The following is a 14,649-nucleotide window of genomic DNA, read 5'->3' as shown; positions in this document are numbered from 1 at the left end:
TTGTATATTTTATGTTGTAAGAAAATGAAAATGTGAGATCAATCATTAGACGTGTACAATATTATTTTTTATATTTTGTGTTTAATGAAGCTGTTAATGCAATGTAGGTATTTATAATTTATCTGATTGCAAACTGAAAAAATGGATGCATATTGCTTATTAAAAATCACAAAAATGTTTTTATTTATAATGTGTTAAATACCAATATAAATAAAAAACAATATTACTCTGATAGCTATATCAAAATATGTATGGGATTTGAAAGGCGAAAAGGACCCTCTTGCTTTGGGAAAACGCCAAAATGTATTACAAATATAGGTATAATGTTATTTTTTTCATAATTATGACTTGGAAAAAAAGTAAATTTATCAACACTTTTTTTTGTTGTTTTGGCAACGCCGAATGGTATTTTTGTGATGTATGGCAACGACCGAGTCAGCGTTTTTCTGTAGTTCGTAGTAACGTCATTGGTTTCTTGAACCTTTATTTCAATAACTACAATATTACATAAATTAATAAATTATTTTCATGTGAATGTTCTTACATTGTTTTAAAAACCGGAAGAAATAAAACATTTGAGTCATTGAATTTTCGATACATCGCATCACCGAAGCAACTTTGTTGTTGAAGCAACTTGCAAGTATTACCTACCTATAATTTGCACTACGATTATAGTTAAAATCAACGTTTTAATTATTTTCAACAATTATGACAATTATTATTACACCTATAATTTCATTTTTATATTTTACTCGTACTTAGAAATATTTAGATTTAGAAAGAACATTATTAATTGAGTACTTACTGTCTTTTTGGCTTTTGCTAGTGTTGTACCTACGTTTATTATACCAGCCCTATAGGTGTATCACAATGGGTTGGCAGAGTAGCTTATATAAAACTTATATGTCACAAGCCAAGACCAAATATTATGTTTTAATAAAAGTATTGCCGTTTTTACACTATAGTACTCAGTTATCTTTTAGTCAACATAAAACTATTAGATAACTTTTAATTTTTATTTCACTTGAATATAGTCTATTATGATCGGGTTTACTATGTCACATCGTCTTAAAAATACCGAACAATTATATATATGTACTAGCTGCCCATATACCTTGCTTCGCACGGGTTAAGAAATACAATTGAAACATAGTACTCACAAATTAATAGTTCATATTATTGTTATTATATTTTAATATCAAACTCCAACTCAATCACCTTCTCCATCCCCATCCCTTTGGACAAAATGGTACACGTGTTAATGCCCGACTGGATAGCTATCACTCTCAAATTTACGGTTTCGTTTTTATCAACAATAGTGTCGATTTATGTAAAATATTGACTCAGATATTGAGTGGTTTACCATAAGTGTATCACCCTGTATATCACCCTGTATATATGTATTGATTAAATATGTCTTAAGAAGTCAACATGTCTTTGAAGTATAATTGTGGAACAGCCTTTCTAGTTTCTAATCTGTTTCAAGTTATTGATCTCATACGAGTTTGACCGTTAGTTCCACTTTCTATAATGGTAGTAGTTATAAGCAAAATTAAAATTATTATTGTGCGTTTTTATTATTTGGTCAGTTTCAACATGGTCTGAACAAGTACAATCGCTATTAAGTGGTTTCCGATCAGGCATTTAAGGCTGTTCACCCAAAATTTAAGTTTTGATTGGTCGCTTACAGGAAATCTGAAGAGACCAACTTACAAAACTATACTAAACAAACTTTCAAAATTAGAATACATTTTAATTGTCTTACGCAAAAAATTTAGTATTTTTATTTAAAGATTTTTTTTTACTACTATTTACCTGAACACTTGTAGTAAGGTTTTTTAAGATCATATCCACCTTTACCATCACTATCGGCCCCTGATAGCCGGTCGATAACGTACTTAAACTGCTGGGAAATAGGTAACCCCCCCCGTCCTGCAGAATGCATGACATGAACTGAGTAACCCATTCCCAATGAACGGGGGTGACCAGTATCATATTATTATTATTATACGTTATCTTTTATGGCTTTATTTCAGTACGAATAGTTATGAAAGAGTATGTACTAAAATCTAAATAATTACTCATCTAATAGACAATAGTCGTATTGGTAAACCTTACAGTTAAAACTCTTTTATATGAAGGCGGGCAGTACTTGGACTCGGATACGTTAAAAGATTTCAGTCTAGTACGCGCTATTTTTTTGTGAATACATTGGCGAAACGGCCTATACTTGGTTAAGTACGTTGCAAGACGTGCAACCAATTGGAAAAGCACTCAAGTCATTGCGTAGGCTATACTTAGGTGAGTATACTGAAAGACAAGCCACCTGTAAGCACGCTACATACATTTGACTGTACGTTAAATTTTTTGAAATGGTAGTAGTTATAAGCAAAATTTAATATATTATTGTGCGTTTTTATTATTTGGTCAGTTTCAATATGGTCTGAACAAATACAATCACTGTTTCCAAAGTAAGGTTTCTTAAGATCATCTTCACCTTTACCATCACTGTCGGCCCCCGATAGCCGGTCGATAACGTACTTGTAAACTGCTGGGAAATAGGTAACCCCTCTGTCCTTCAGAATACCTGACATGAACTGAGTAACCCTATTCCCACTATACCCCGAGTCTTGTGTGTAATCATCTGAATGAACGGGGGCGACCAGTATCATATTATTATTATTATAGGTTATCTTTTTAGCTTTATGGCGAGATGCACAAATACATAATAATGGTAAAAAAACAGCTGAATAATGTGGCATAAGGGAAGGCGTTATTTTTTAAAATTTTTGGCCCAATAAAGTATCTTTTAGGTACGATTTATCATCTATAGAGCTGATGCATGAAGAAAACGGTATAGCAGTTATCGTGGGTCTAGACACAAAATAAATAAATAAACGCACATCATTGTAAATACAATAGTAATAGTATAATAATTAAGAAAAATTGTAAGTTTGTGCTAAGAGATAGCACTGATATACAGATAGTACGCTATATAGAATATTGTTTTTGTGGTCAAGTGTTTATTAATATATTTTATTATTTTACAACGAATCACAATATAAAATCAAATCCGTATTCTTTTTTCGCATTATAATAATGTATAATGTATGAAACAAATAGCTACACATATGGTAAAACTTTAATCAAGCTGTCAAAAAACACATGTTGTGTGTCTTATTGCTACAGTCACACATGTGTTTTTTTTATAATTAAAAAATGTTTAAATAAAATAATTATAAATATCTAGTCTATATCTTTGTACTTATTTATTTTTTAATAAATGTTTAGTCTATATCTGTGAGTTGAAATTATGAAATCGATTTAGTTTTATTTATGAATTTATCGGTTGGATTAGTGTTATTCAAATAAAAATTCAAATTAAATTCAAACAAAAAAAAAACGCGACAGTTAACTTCAGCATAAATGTGTACCTATATACTAATTACTCTATTGGTTTCAACTTTGGTACTTAACGATCGAAAATATGTTTTTTGTACCGACAAAAACAAAACAACCGACACACTTAATACGCTTTTGGAATCTCCAGGATGGGATAAGATCGCTCAGTTGAAGGTCCAATTCCCTGTCAAAAGCTTTATTATTTTTAATGATCAAAGATCTTTCTCTGTAAGAGATTTATTATACAGAAACCTTGCAGAATCCAATACAATTGTTAACGATAACAACTACAAAATAAAATATGACATGATTATTTATTCGTTATCATGTGTGTACGCGAATGCGGTGGTAAAACTTTTAAATTTGACAAAAAATATTTTATATATTGGCACCAAGGAAAGACAGCGCTTAACCATAGTAAAGTGTAGGAAGTTGCGCAAAATACGCGAGGCAGATAATAAACCGAAATCAACAGACGAACAAGCTAATCTTGACGAAAATAATTACTCTGATAAACGGTCGTGTTCTACTGAAAATTCTGTTGATTTGATGGATCCCTGGAAAATATTGAATTCTGCGATAAAGCAATTTCAGAAAAGTGGTTTGATGTTTGACTACATGTTAGAAGCGTTGCGTTTTTTAAAAGAACTTGTACCGCAAACATATTATCGTAAGTATGCACCCGAATTAATACATTTTGGTAGAACTTTGTCGTTTTATAAAGACAGAACTACAAATATCAAATTAATTTTATCTGCTTACAACGGGGAAGACGATAATTGCTACAAAAATAAAATTAGCGACTTAAGCGGAAGATTTACCAGATTTCTCAATGATACAAAAGAAATAGATGTTTTTTTGAACAACTATTGCATTATACCAGAGAGCGATAAACCACAGATCGTTAAAAAAAAGATGTGTGCAAAACTTTTTTTGCAGACAAAGGTAAGCGAAGTAAGATTGAAGACAAATTTGATTTCGTACAAAAATTGGAGCATCAAATTGAATCGCTTGTTGATGAAGTCATTCAAAATTACTTTAAAGATTTGGGTTTCGTGCATGATTTGACGAACATAAAATAGATTATACATACCTACAGTTATAAAAAAGTAATATTAACATTATTTTGTCGATTTCCAGAAAAACATTAAATATTAATTGTTTTGTGCATTTTACACATAATAACAAAATGGTGGTGTTGGTGTTCATGGTGTTTACTTTGTTGAACACACCTTTCTGAATGCCTTTTTCAATGTGGTTTGGATTGTATAAGTTGTATAACAAAAAGAACCATATAAATCTCTAATAAAATTTTTATAAAAAATATAGACATCTTGTCCAAAAAGCCTATGAAACTCTGAATCGGACAAATGGAATATTATACTAATTACTCAAATATTTTTGTATAATCAGTCAGTTGAATTATTTATTATCTATAAATATATATTTTTCTCCGCCTCTATTATCCTGTGGCTGGAATTAATATGGATCCATACCTTGCTTATTATTATTTTTTTAAGCAACAATAACTTTGAATTTCTTCTTCCTTTGTCGTTGACCATGACTCACATTCGTCTACATGGATATAGATCGTAGATAGGCTATGCAAATTCTTTTCTTGAAATCTCCGCACTCTTCCTCAGTTTAATTTCATTTTACATACTGTGCAATTATGTATATTGTAGATACATATAATTGTAATAATTGTTTTATAATTTTATATAAATAATAAACAAAATAACATGCTAAATAAAATTAAAAAATACAACAATAACATAAACCTAAAATTGATTTTCATTATAAAAAAAACTTAGATCTTGTGAGCGCTAAGTTCTTTAGTTGTACTAACGGGAGCGTACATCACTCTCTTAAAGTGAACTAAATATATAACAACAGGTTACAATCATATGAATTAGGTATATCAAAACTGTTGTGCGATTATATTAACTATTGTTTTTCGTTTGGATTCGTGTATTGAGTGTTACGAAATCATGGCTTGAGTGCGTTTTGTTGATGATAGCTCTGTTAAAAAAACATGTCTATAAGGACAAACGGTGAAACTAGTATTTCACCTTATTTTTTTTCTGTAATTTACATTATATTACATGCATAATATATTATTATGTTTCTTCGTGCTGTTATCTATCCTAAACTAGACCAATTGTAGCGTACGTACTACAAAGTCTGATGGCGCGAGGTCATTATTTCCTCTCCTTCCGATAGGTTTGCATTCAATTATAAACATAATTTTTTGATATATTTCTTGGCTTGAGTATAGCTAATTAAATTAAAATACCTGTACAAAATCCAATGTAATAGCTGCAAATGTATTTTAACCCCTTAATGATGTTGTATTGTACTTTAATATTGTAATAACTCACACTTAAGAAAAAAAAAATAATCAATCGCAAGTCATTCCGATTACAAAAGAGGCAAAAAGTTTTACTTTAATTTATTAAGACGCGACGATAAGTATGGAAGTATGTTTTATACACAAAAAAAATATTTAAGTTTTAGACAAATTTAAATTATAAAAACAGACGTGTTGACCCAACCCATATGTGGCATACAACAATTAAATATAAAAAAAAAAACGAATATATTATAATATTATAATTTTTTCTTCTACTCTTCGAATAATAATACATTTTATAATGATAATCACTATAATGTGGTATTAAAATAATTATCACAACAATAACAGTACCCTGTACAATAAATTTGACCCTTTTTTTCCCAACAAAACCCTAAATATATTGATCATTTTCACTCAATCCGAATCAGGTCTAAGATTCCATTTAGCACTTTTTTTTTAATTTTTTAAATTTGTATATTAATAAGAACCCTAAAGTAGAATCTTGGTAAAAAAAGAAAACAGAAATTTATAAAAATAAGTCATTGTCATTCGTTAACGCTAAGGTAACAACATTGTTGCCAAAATACGTATACGCATAGAGTGTTTTTTTTTAAGGTTAAAAGGTTTAAATATTTATTCCTTTACCAATTCATATGTTCATTTTTAGTAAACATATACCATATTTAGTAACCTATTACCATTTATAATTGATTGTATCAATAAGTGCAATCGATTGAGAATAATGTCGTTAGACTTTTGTACCAAAAATTCTACTTTGAAAAAATAGTCAAATCTCTTTTGCACTATCGTCATTGATGTGTAAAATGCATTTAAAAATCAAAATAACTCAAAACAAAATAATTGATTTAAAAACAACAAAAAAATCCAACAAAAGAATATATCAGTTTACTTTAGTTTATATAATAATATGAATAATACTATTGTAAACGAAAAACACTAACGTTAAATTTAAATGGTTTTGTTTTTTATTATTTGTATAGGATTATGTATTGTATTATTGCAAATAGCTGGTACATTGTTTGTAGTTGTTTTGTCAAAAAAACAAAACAATTATCAAAACAACATATGCGCGGCTTTTAAAAATTACAAGTCGCTGACAAATAAGGAAATAAACAAACACAATTGTGTTGTTGGGTTCGACCTTTGTTTACATATTTTGAGTTGAGACTTTTTTTTAATGATATCAATAATATTGTAGAACATGTTTCTTGGGGTAAATTTTCCAAAAAAAAAAATATACCATACAATAAAATATGTAATGTTGTATCTTGATTTCGACTAGGTCCTAAAATTGTACCTAAAAAATAACAAAAGTAACGAAAGACCATCCTCCTTTCCTGGAAAACTTAAATTATAAGTTATCTACAATAAGTTTTCACGTTTTCCTAAATTGCAATAAAACAAATTATCATATATTTCAACCTACAAGTGGACTTTTCCTGTTTTGACATTGACTCCTGTTTTCATTTTTGTAAATTGTATTTTCATATTTTTGAAGACTTTACGATCACTTCTTGGTTGCTATAAACTTCAAGTCAGTACTTGATAGATTTAGTAATTGATGGTGCATAATACTTAATAATAGTTGTTTATACTATCACAGCTGACCCATAAAAGTACCTACCATATTCAAATTTCAACCCCAATTCATTTGAGATGCACAAACGAACCCCAAAAAGCCTACTTAAAATAAATCTGTGCTTTTTTTATATTTATTTTCTTCATAGCCATCCCTGCCCAGTGCATTTTTTAAGGAATTTTCACTGGGCGACAAAAAAATGTTTGGGGAGATAGGGTGGGGGGAGGTAACTAAGGTACTATATCGTAACGATTTGCAAAAAAAAAGTCGTCGCCTGTTTTTAGCCGCCTGTCCTGTCCGTCTCCGTTCATGGAAAAAAAAGGACAGAAAGGTCAGTAATTTTTTTATTTTGATTTGGCAGACTATAGGCCCTTTAGTTTCACCCTTGATGGCAAGGATTTCAGAGTCGCCCCTCATAATTATTAAAAAAAAATCATAATGCTAGTAGTAAATAATAAAAACAAATAAATAAAAGAGATCATTTATTTAACACAACATTTTTTTTTTTTTTTTTAAGATTTATTTTTCAAAAAACTTTTTGATGAATGGACGATTTTTGTAAGTTTCTTGGTCTGGAAGATTGTAACATCGTTCTTTTGATGTTAAAAACTCAGCCAGTGTTGGTATGGGATCAAAATTTGCTGTTCCAGTACTGTTTAGAGCAATATACATTCTACTATTAATTGCATCCCTCTAATAGCAAGATTGTTTATTGGTTTTTAAAATAGCTTGGCAAGAGACGGCACGTTTAGGTTCACAACTATGTGGTGTTAGTGTGACATATGCTTGTACGAGTTTTGCAAAAAAATGTCGTCGAGTTGACGGGTCTGAAATGTTTACAGGACACGGAGGTTCATCTGATGCATATAAACCTATTACTTCATCACAAAACGTTGTTATATTTTCATTACCGAACATACCTTCAATGTCACATCTTATCGCTTTAATTGTATTTTGAGCATTTCGCGAATTTAAAAAAGTTTTAAACCGATGTCTTTATTGATCATCGGCAAGTCTATTACTTAAGAACTCTATTGCGCTTTTTACAATTTCTGTTTTAACGCTGGTTACACAGCGATTTGTCGAAACATAAGAATTCCGAACTTTTCTTTGGTTCGCAGTACTGTTATTATCATCATTTATTTCATCGTTGTTATTGGATATTTGATCATCTAACAATTTCTTTTATTCTTCCTCCCTACCTCCAGAGGCTAACAACCGGTCTCCATGAGCTTTAAAGATGATATTTAAAGACGTCTCAATATCACATAACGTTGCCTTTTGACCATCCATAACGCTTATCGTTATACATGTATAACAATAGTATTATTGACATTTTCATTTCTTAGCTCTGGCACATAACCGAAAAAAGTGTTACCAAAAAAGCGTAACGAAAAAAGAAATGGGGATAGGATGAGGTTAGGAGTGGAAGATAGGGGGTGGGAGATAAGAGATATGTTGTACGTTCAATGTTTAAATTAGAAATTAAATTCAAAATAGTTTAGGGGCCCAAATTCTTTATGAATTGTTTTAAGCCAGATAAACACTACAATATTAGCCAGAAACTTGATGTTTTAATATACTAGCTTGTTACTGCTTCTTAATATAGTATATATAATTATCTGTAATTCCACCAGTACTCTAAATTTATTCGTGGTTGCAGACTCGGTTGAAAAACTTTTTTGTACCGTGTTTTTCGCCAGTGTGGCGTCCTCTTAAGTTTAATCTCTCTTTAGGAACTTTTTGAGTTTGGTCACATATTTTACACTCTGCAATCCAACTTTCAATGTCTTAAATTTAACTTCACCCCTTTTATGATGATTCTTATGCAACAAGATCAACACTTTTTTTTATAATAATTTATGTATAAAAATAACCTATCCTCAAAACAAGCAATCATGTTGAGTGTTTAATTGATTTTTTAACTTAACAAAATATTTGATATTCATTTTTTCCTCGTTCGGCTAACCCGTCATTACATATTTGTATACTGTAAATAATTCTCCTCGTGTAATAAACTAAATCTATTCACAGATATCCAAACATGCAGTTAGATGTGGATTCAAACGTGACCTTGAAGTCTTAAAGACTGTACTATCGAAACTTTTCCCTGATCAGTCACCAAAAATGTAAAGATATGAGAAGGGGTGAATTCAAACTATGTTCGAGGTATAAAGTTTTTTTGTCACAACAAAAATCCAAATCCCTAAAAAATGTTTACTGTAATTCAACTAGGAAATGAAATAATTTAATATACGACTAAGAGTATTCGTCGCCAATAAAACAGTAGTTATTTACCAAATAAAAGCATTTAGGATTTAATGCTTTTGAAAATACACTATTGCAATATACGCGATAATAGTGATGTTATGAATTATCAATGAAATCGAACAACAGGAAATTGGTTATAGTTTATTTGTCGGTTGACACACATAACGTTGCAGAATAAATATTGTACGCCTAAATATTGTTTTTTTTTTTTAAGTTAAGTTTCGCGTCATACTTGGGTCTTGAAGAAATTGCCTAATATCGAATAGTCGACACACTTTAATAGTAAATAAAAATAAGTAGCTTAATACAAAAACACATTCGAAACAGATTTCCTATAGATCTTTGATAGGACTTTACACTATCCGTTCATTGATTTATTGTCACACATTGCTGACCGCAACGTGAGTTTTTCTGTAAATCGACATCGCCCTAATATTTTATTATATTTAAAGACTGAGGTTTGCGCAGAAAATTAAATTATAGACATCTGTACCTTGAGTACTGTGAGGGCTAAGTACATTTCGTCGCTTAAGACGCATCACCTCACCGCGAACCATTTAGTTATAACCGTGTGGTCAATAATTATTCGATTGTCTATTAATTTTATCATATTCAAAGCTATTTTCAGACACTATATTGATTATGTAAATGCATCTTGACCTAATTAAGTTTCACGTTAAAATAAAATATTGATATACCTGACAATTTTTTGTATTAAATTGAGGCGTTGTGTACTAACCTTCCGAAAACAAAAAATATCAGTAATAAAACAAATAAAAATAAGTCTGTATAGTATAGTTTACTATATTTAATTCTAAAAAAATGGTACTGTCACCTCAATTTTTTAACTTTTATAAACTTAGTTGGTCGCATCAAAAGCCTCAATTTTGATTTTAAGGGGGTAGTTTCTATAAACACCATTTTTTTAATTTAATTTACACAACCGTTCACTACCTAATATTATGACCATATGATGTGTCATTATTTTTGTTTTGTTTCTGGACACCCGATATTTACTTAACCACTTAACTGATTTTTTTTATGTGCAAGTCTATAGATCACAAAATACAAATGGTATTCGGGGCAAACATGATAAAAGACCCTCATTCAACCATAGAACTACCAACAAAGGTTGACAAACCAAAAATGATCATAAACCCTTTCCCTCAAGAGAGGTGGATATTTTTTCATAAGATTCATTCATTTTTTCAGCGAACTTTTAGGTCTTAAGGTCTGAAAATTAAACTGTTTTTGTGTATTATTTACACTAATTATGTTGTTGTTATTGTTTTTTTGTAATATATTTTTCAATCCGCCATTCTTATCCTACTGCGTTTGTTTATTATAAACACCATAACGTACTGAATAAATATTAATTTGATAAATTATTTCACCCACTAGTACCTATGGGTGTAAATCATTTTAAAAAGTAGGTCACAATAATATTATGTAAGAAAACCTCCAATGATATCTCGGTTGGTTGAAATTTAGGCACACTTTAGGACCTGAATACTGTCCGAAGCATTATTTTCATTACTGCGTCACAAGTAAAATTTAACATTTGTGCAAATATACCAAATATCCGTAACAGCAAAAAAATATTTGTTTTTGTGAAAAATTATTAATTATTTATGTAAGACTTAACACAAACAAATAAAAACTTGTTTTGGTTGCATTTAACCTAGTACCGAATTGAGTTATTTGGGTATAAAAGTAACCGAGTTGAACACATAATACACAGTAGTCTTTTACTTTGAGCACAGTGAGTGTTTGAATTTTGACCAACCCGAAATCTCAGTTCATACATAGTGTTCTATTATGTCGACCCGTTTATTCAACATGCGCTTGTCGATGCTATTGATATTATTTGTTGAGTATAAAACTTAATAAATTTGCAAAAAAAATATTGTTGTTTAATATTTATCTAAAAAAATTAATTTTCCTCGAAATTTAAATTTTTTTCAGGCATTGATTGGCGGTATAAACTGCGGTTATGACGACCCAAATTATCCGGTAAAGTTTAATCAAAATAATAAGTATTATTTTTAAGAAAATATATAAATGAGTTAAACGATTATTATTGATAATAATAAAGCAAAAAAAAAAAAAAATAGAAATATGAAAATGGCCTTATGCAGTCGTTAATGACCAAAAATGGTTTTATTTCTTATAACCAAAAAAATTATTCAAGATTAAAAATGTTAGTTATTTTTAGTTAGTATAATTATTTGTGGAGATCAAGTTAACATCAGCTCATAACCTAAAATCAAATAAAAGTTCAGCTTTATTAATTATAGACTAAAAATGGGATTGTTGTGTAATCAAAAATCGTATACAATTTGTGTAATTGGTGACAATTTTTCAAGGTTTTTTGTGTAATACATTATTTTGTACTTAAAAAAATAATAAAAAAATTTGTAGTATTTTACTATTAAGTACCGGTAATGTATTCTTAACGATACTAGTAATTTGAATATAATCCAAACATTTATTTTTTATGAATACCATAATATTTTTAGGCTTCAATCAAACTTTTTTTTTTTTTGAACAAATCAGAAAAAACACTTTTTAAATATTAACATCCATATTAGAAATTAGTTTGATAATGAAACCACCTAAACACATTTTGCCACTTTGTGCATTACCTACTTATTTTAAAACTTATCGGTAATTGCACGAAAAATTTTCATTCTAAACAGACGTTGTATCATCGTGTACCTTGAAGGCGCAAAGCTGCGATCTTTATTATGAGATGGTTTACAAAAAACATATAGTGCACCTACATACAAATTCAAATTAATTAAATTTTGTTTTGTTTACAAATTAGGGAGACTCCAGAGTTGATGGTCCACAGTTGACTGCCGACCAGCCAGTAAACGCTGTACGTATACTGCTTGGTTGATTTAGTAATGTATGATTTAAGAATAAATATAACACGTCGAAATGTATGTTTTTTCATCTATCTTATAACCAGTTCTAGTAACAAAGTAGCCGTTTTTTACCAATATGGCGGCCACCGGTGTGCATCGATCAGCTAATACATGTTTTTTGTGTGTAAAAACATGGCGGAGTTACCAGACCTGGTTATAAGATAGGTACCTGGTTCTGTACCGAATATAGATAACACTATCAAACGACAATGATAAAGTCGTGCCAAATGTCAGTAATTTTAGCCAAAATACAATTTGGACAAATTAGATTTTTTTTTTTTAAATATAAATAAATTACAATACCTTACTGACAAAATTATAGTTACTCCTCAATTTGAATCACTTCGAGTGTCACGGGACTATTTGGACAACAGTATATTTCTTTGAACGTTTTGTAATTGTTTTATTTGTTATATTTTTACAGCCCACGCCACATTACGATTACGATTATGAGCTCAGTCATGCATACAATACCCGGCCAAGGTCAAATTATGACCAAGAAAACAGTACTGTTACTTACGGCACACATGAATCATATCCGTCACAGAGAGGTCGCTATTACCTAAATGGCCAGGAATATTACGTTTAATAATACAATAAAATTATACTATTATATTATTACGTGTGTGATTTAATCGTGTAACGATTTTTTCAATAAATATTATCATAAACCTATAAAACACTAAAATGTTTTTATTAATATAATTTTAATGGATTTTGCTAATCTGGGATATTGGATACATTTTTTTTAACTAGCAGAGAAGTTTGGGGGGGGGGAGTTTTCCCCTCCTTGTCAATGGGCGCTCTTGATTAAGTCTCTATAATATTTCATACCATTCAAATAACAATTATCATAAGTATTATAGTGAGCTATCAGTTTTAACATTCTCTTGTACAAAGACAACCCTTTTGTTGTGAATCGTCTGACTAAGCCTCGGAACTACGATGGTAGTAAACAGGAAACAAACTGGAAGTCGGAATGGAAAAAATGTAAAGACTTTTGTGTCAATTAATTAACGACTATGTTACATTCAAATAGCTAGCCGCCAGTGTGATGTAATTGTAGTTAACTATTATGAAACAGGTGAGAAAGATATGAATGTATTTTACGAAGAATCAAAAAGAATATCTGATTATTTGCTAAAGCGTTGTTTAAGAATTACATGTTAGGTTTTTATCAATACCTACACGAATGGAGGATATTACATGAAATATCCTTATATCTATCTTTTAGCTACAGTGATTGTCTCATAGAAACAAATACTAAGTATAATATTATGGAATTAAATAACCCTGCATGGCTAAAAGTTTGGAGATTTCGTTTTTACTTCCTCCGTATTTTTCAAACAAACCAACAATTATAGTCAAATCGTCCGATGCATTGCAAAACAACAAACCTTTGAAATAACTAATACACTTACCGTATATTATGTAGAATAAAAAAACATACGGGACTCTATGTATTTAATAATACAACTATCATAAAAGCACACACACACACATTTAATACAAAATCAGATATTTACTAGGTGATAAAAATCAACAAACTGAATAATTTATAAAAAAAAAAAATATAGATATAGAATGGCTAAAATAACGTATGAAGAATATTCTAACATGAAACATACAACAACAATCTGATGTTGAATAAGGACCAACGTTAGCCACATTTTGTGCTTAATTCCAACATTTAAAAACAAAACGTTTAACACATTGGTTTATACCCAACTGTTGAAAAGTTATAGCAATTTAAAATTATTATTTAGTACCGGATTAAAATAATTTGTATAGTTAATCTCATAATACAAATTATTTAATATGCCCAGTTGTTTGTATGGTTATAATGCGATTGAATTCCAGTAAATAATATTAATCTTATTGCTAAGCTTCTGAACTAAAAAATTGTACATTTTTAAATGTCATAATATCACGAAATGTTATTTTATAAATATTATGACTTAAATAATGTATTATAACGGCACAACATAATATTATCAAAAAAAATTACATTTAATAGATCACTCAAAAATATTCTTATTTCTAATATCTTTTATAACAATAAAAAATTCAAATAGCCAATGTAAATGAAA

The 14,649-nt window shown here is 29.5% G+C and overlaps 1 protein-coding gene across 1 annotated transcript; it reads left to right on the top strand.

Moving 5' to 3' along the window:
• Positions 1-11,376: 11,376 nt before the first annotated feature.
• Positions 11,377-13,148, top strand: LOC126836986 (uncharacterized). Its single transcript, XM_050570710.1, has 4 exons — positions 11,377-11,498; positions 11,595-11,642; positions 12,457-12,510; positions 12,984-13,148. The coding sequence occupies exons 1-4, from the start codon at positions 11,448-11,450 to the stop codon at positions 13,146-13,148; spliced, it is 318 nt and encodes a 105-aa protein (XP_050426667.1). The 5' UTR covers positions 11,377-11,447.
• The last annotated feature ends 1,501 nt before the right edge of the window (positions 13,149-14,649 follow it).

Source organism: Adelges cooleyi, unplaced genomic scaffold, assembly GCF_023614345.1.
Source record: "Adelges cooleyi isolate 19-005CV unplaced genomic scaffold, UGA_ACOO_1.1 ACOO_flye_CR_arks_rails_tigmint_CR_PRNA_247, whole genome shotgun sequence".
Classification (NCBI taxonomy): domain Eukaryota; kingdom Metazoa; phylum Arthropoda; class Insecta; order Hemiptera; family Adelgidae; genus Adelges; species Adelges cooleyi.
This window is presented reverse-complemented; position numbering and strand designations above follow the sequence as displayed.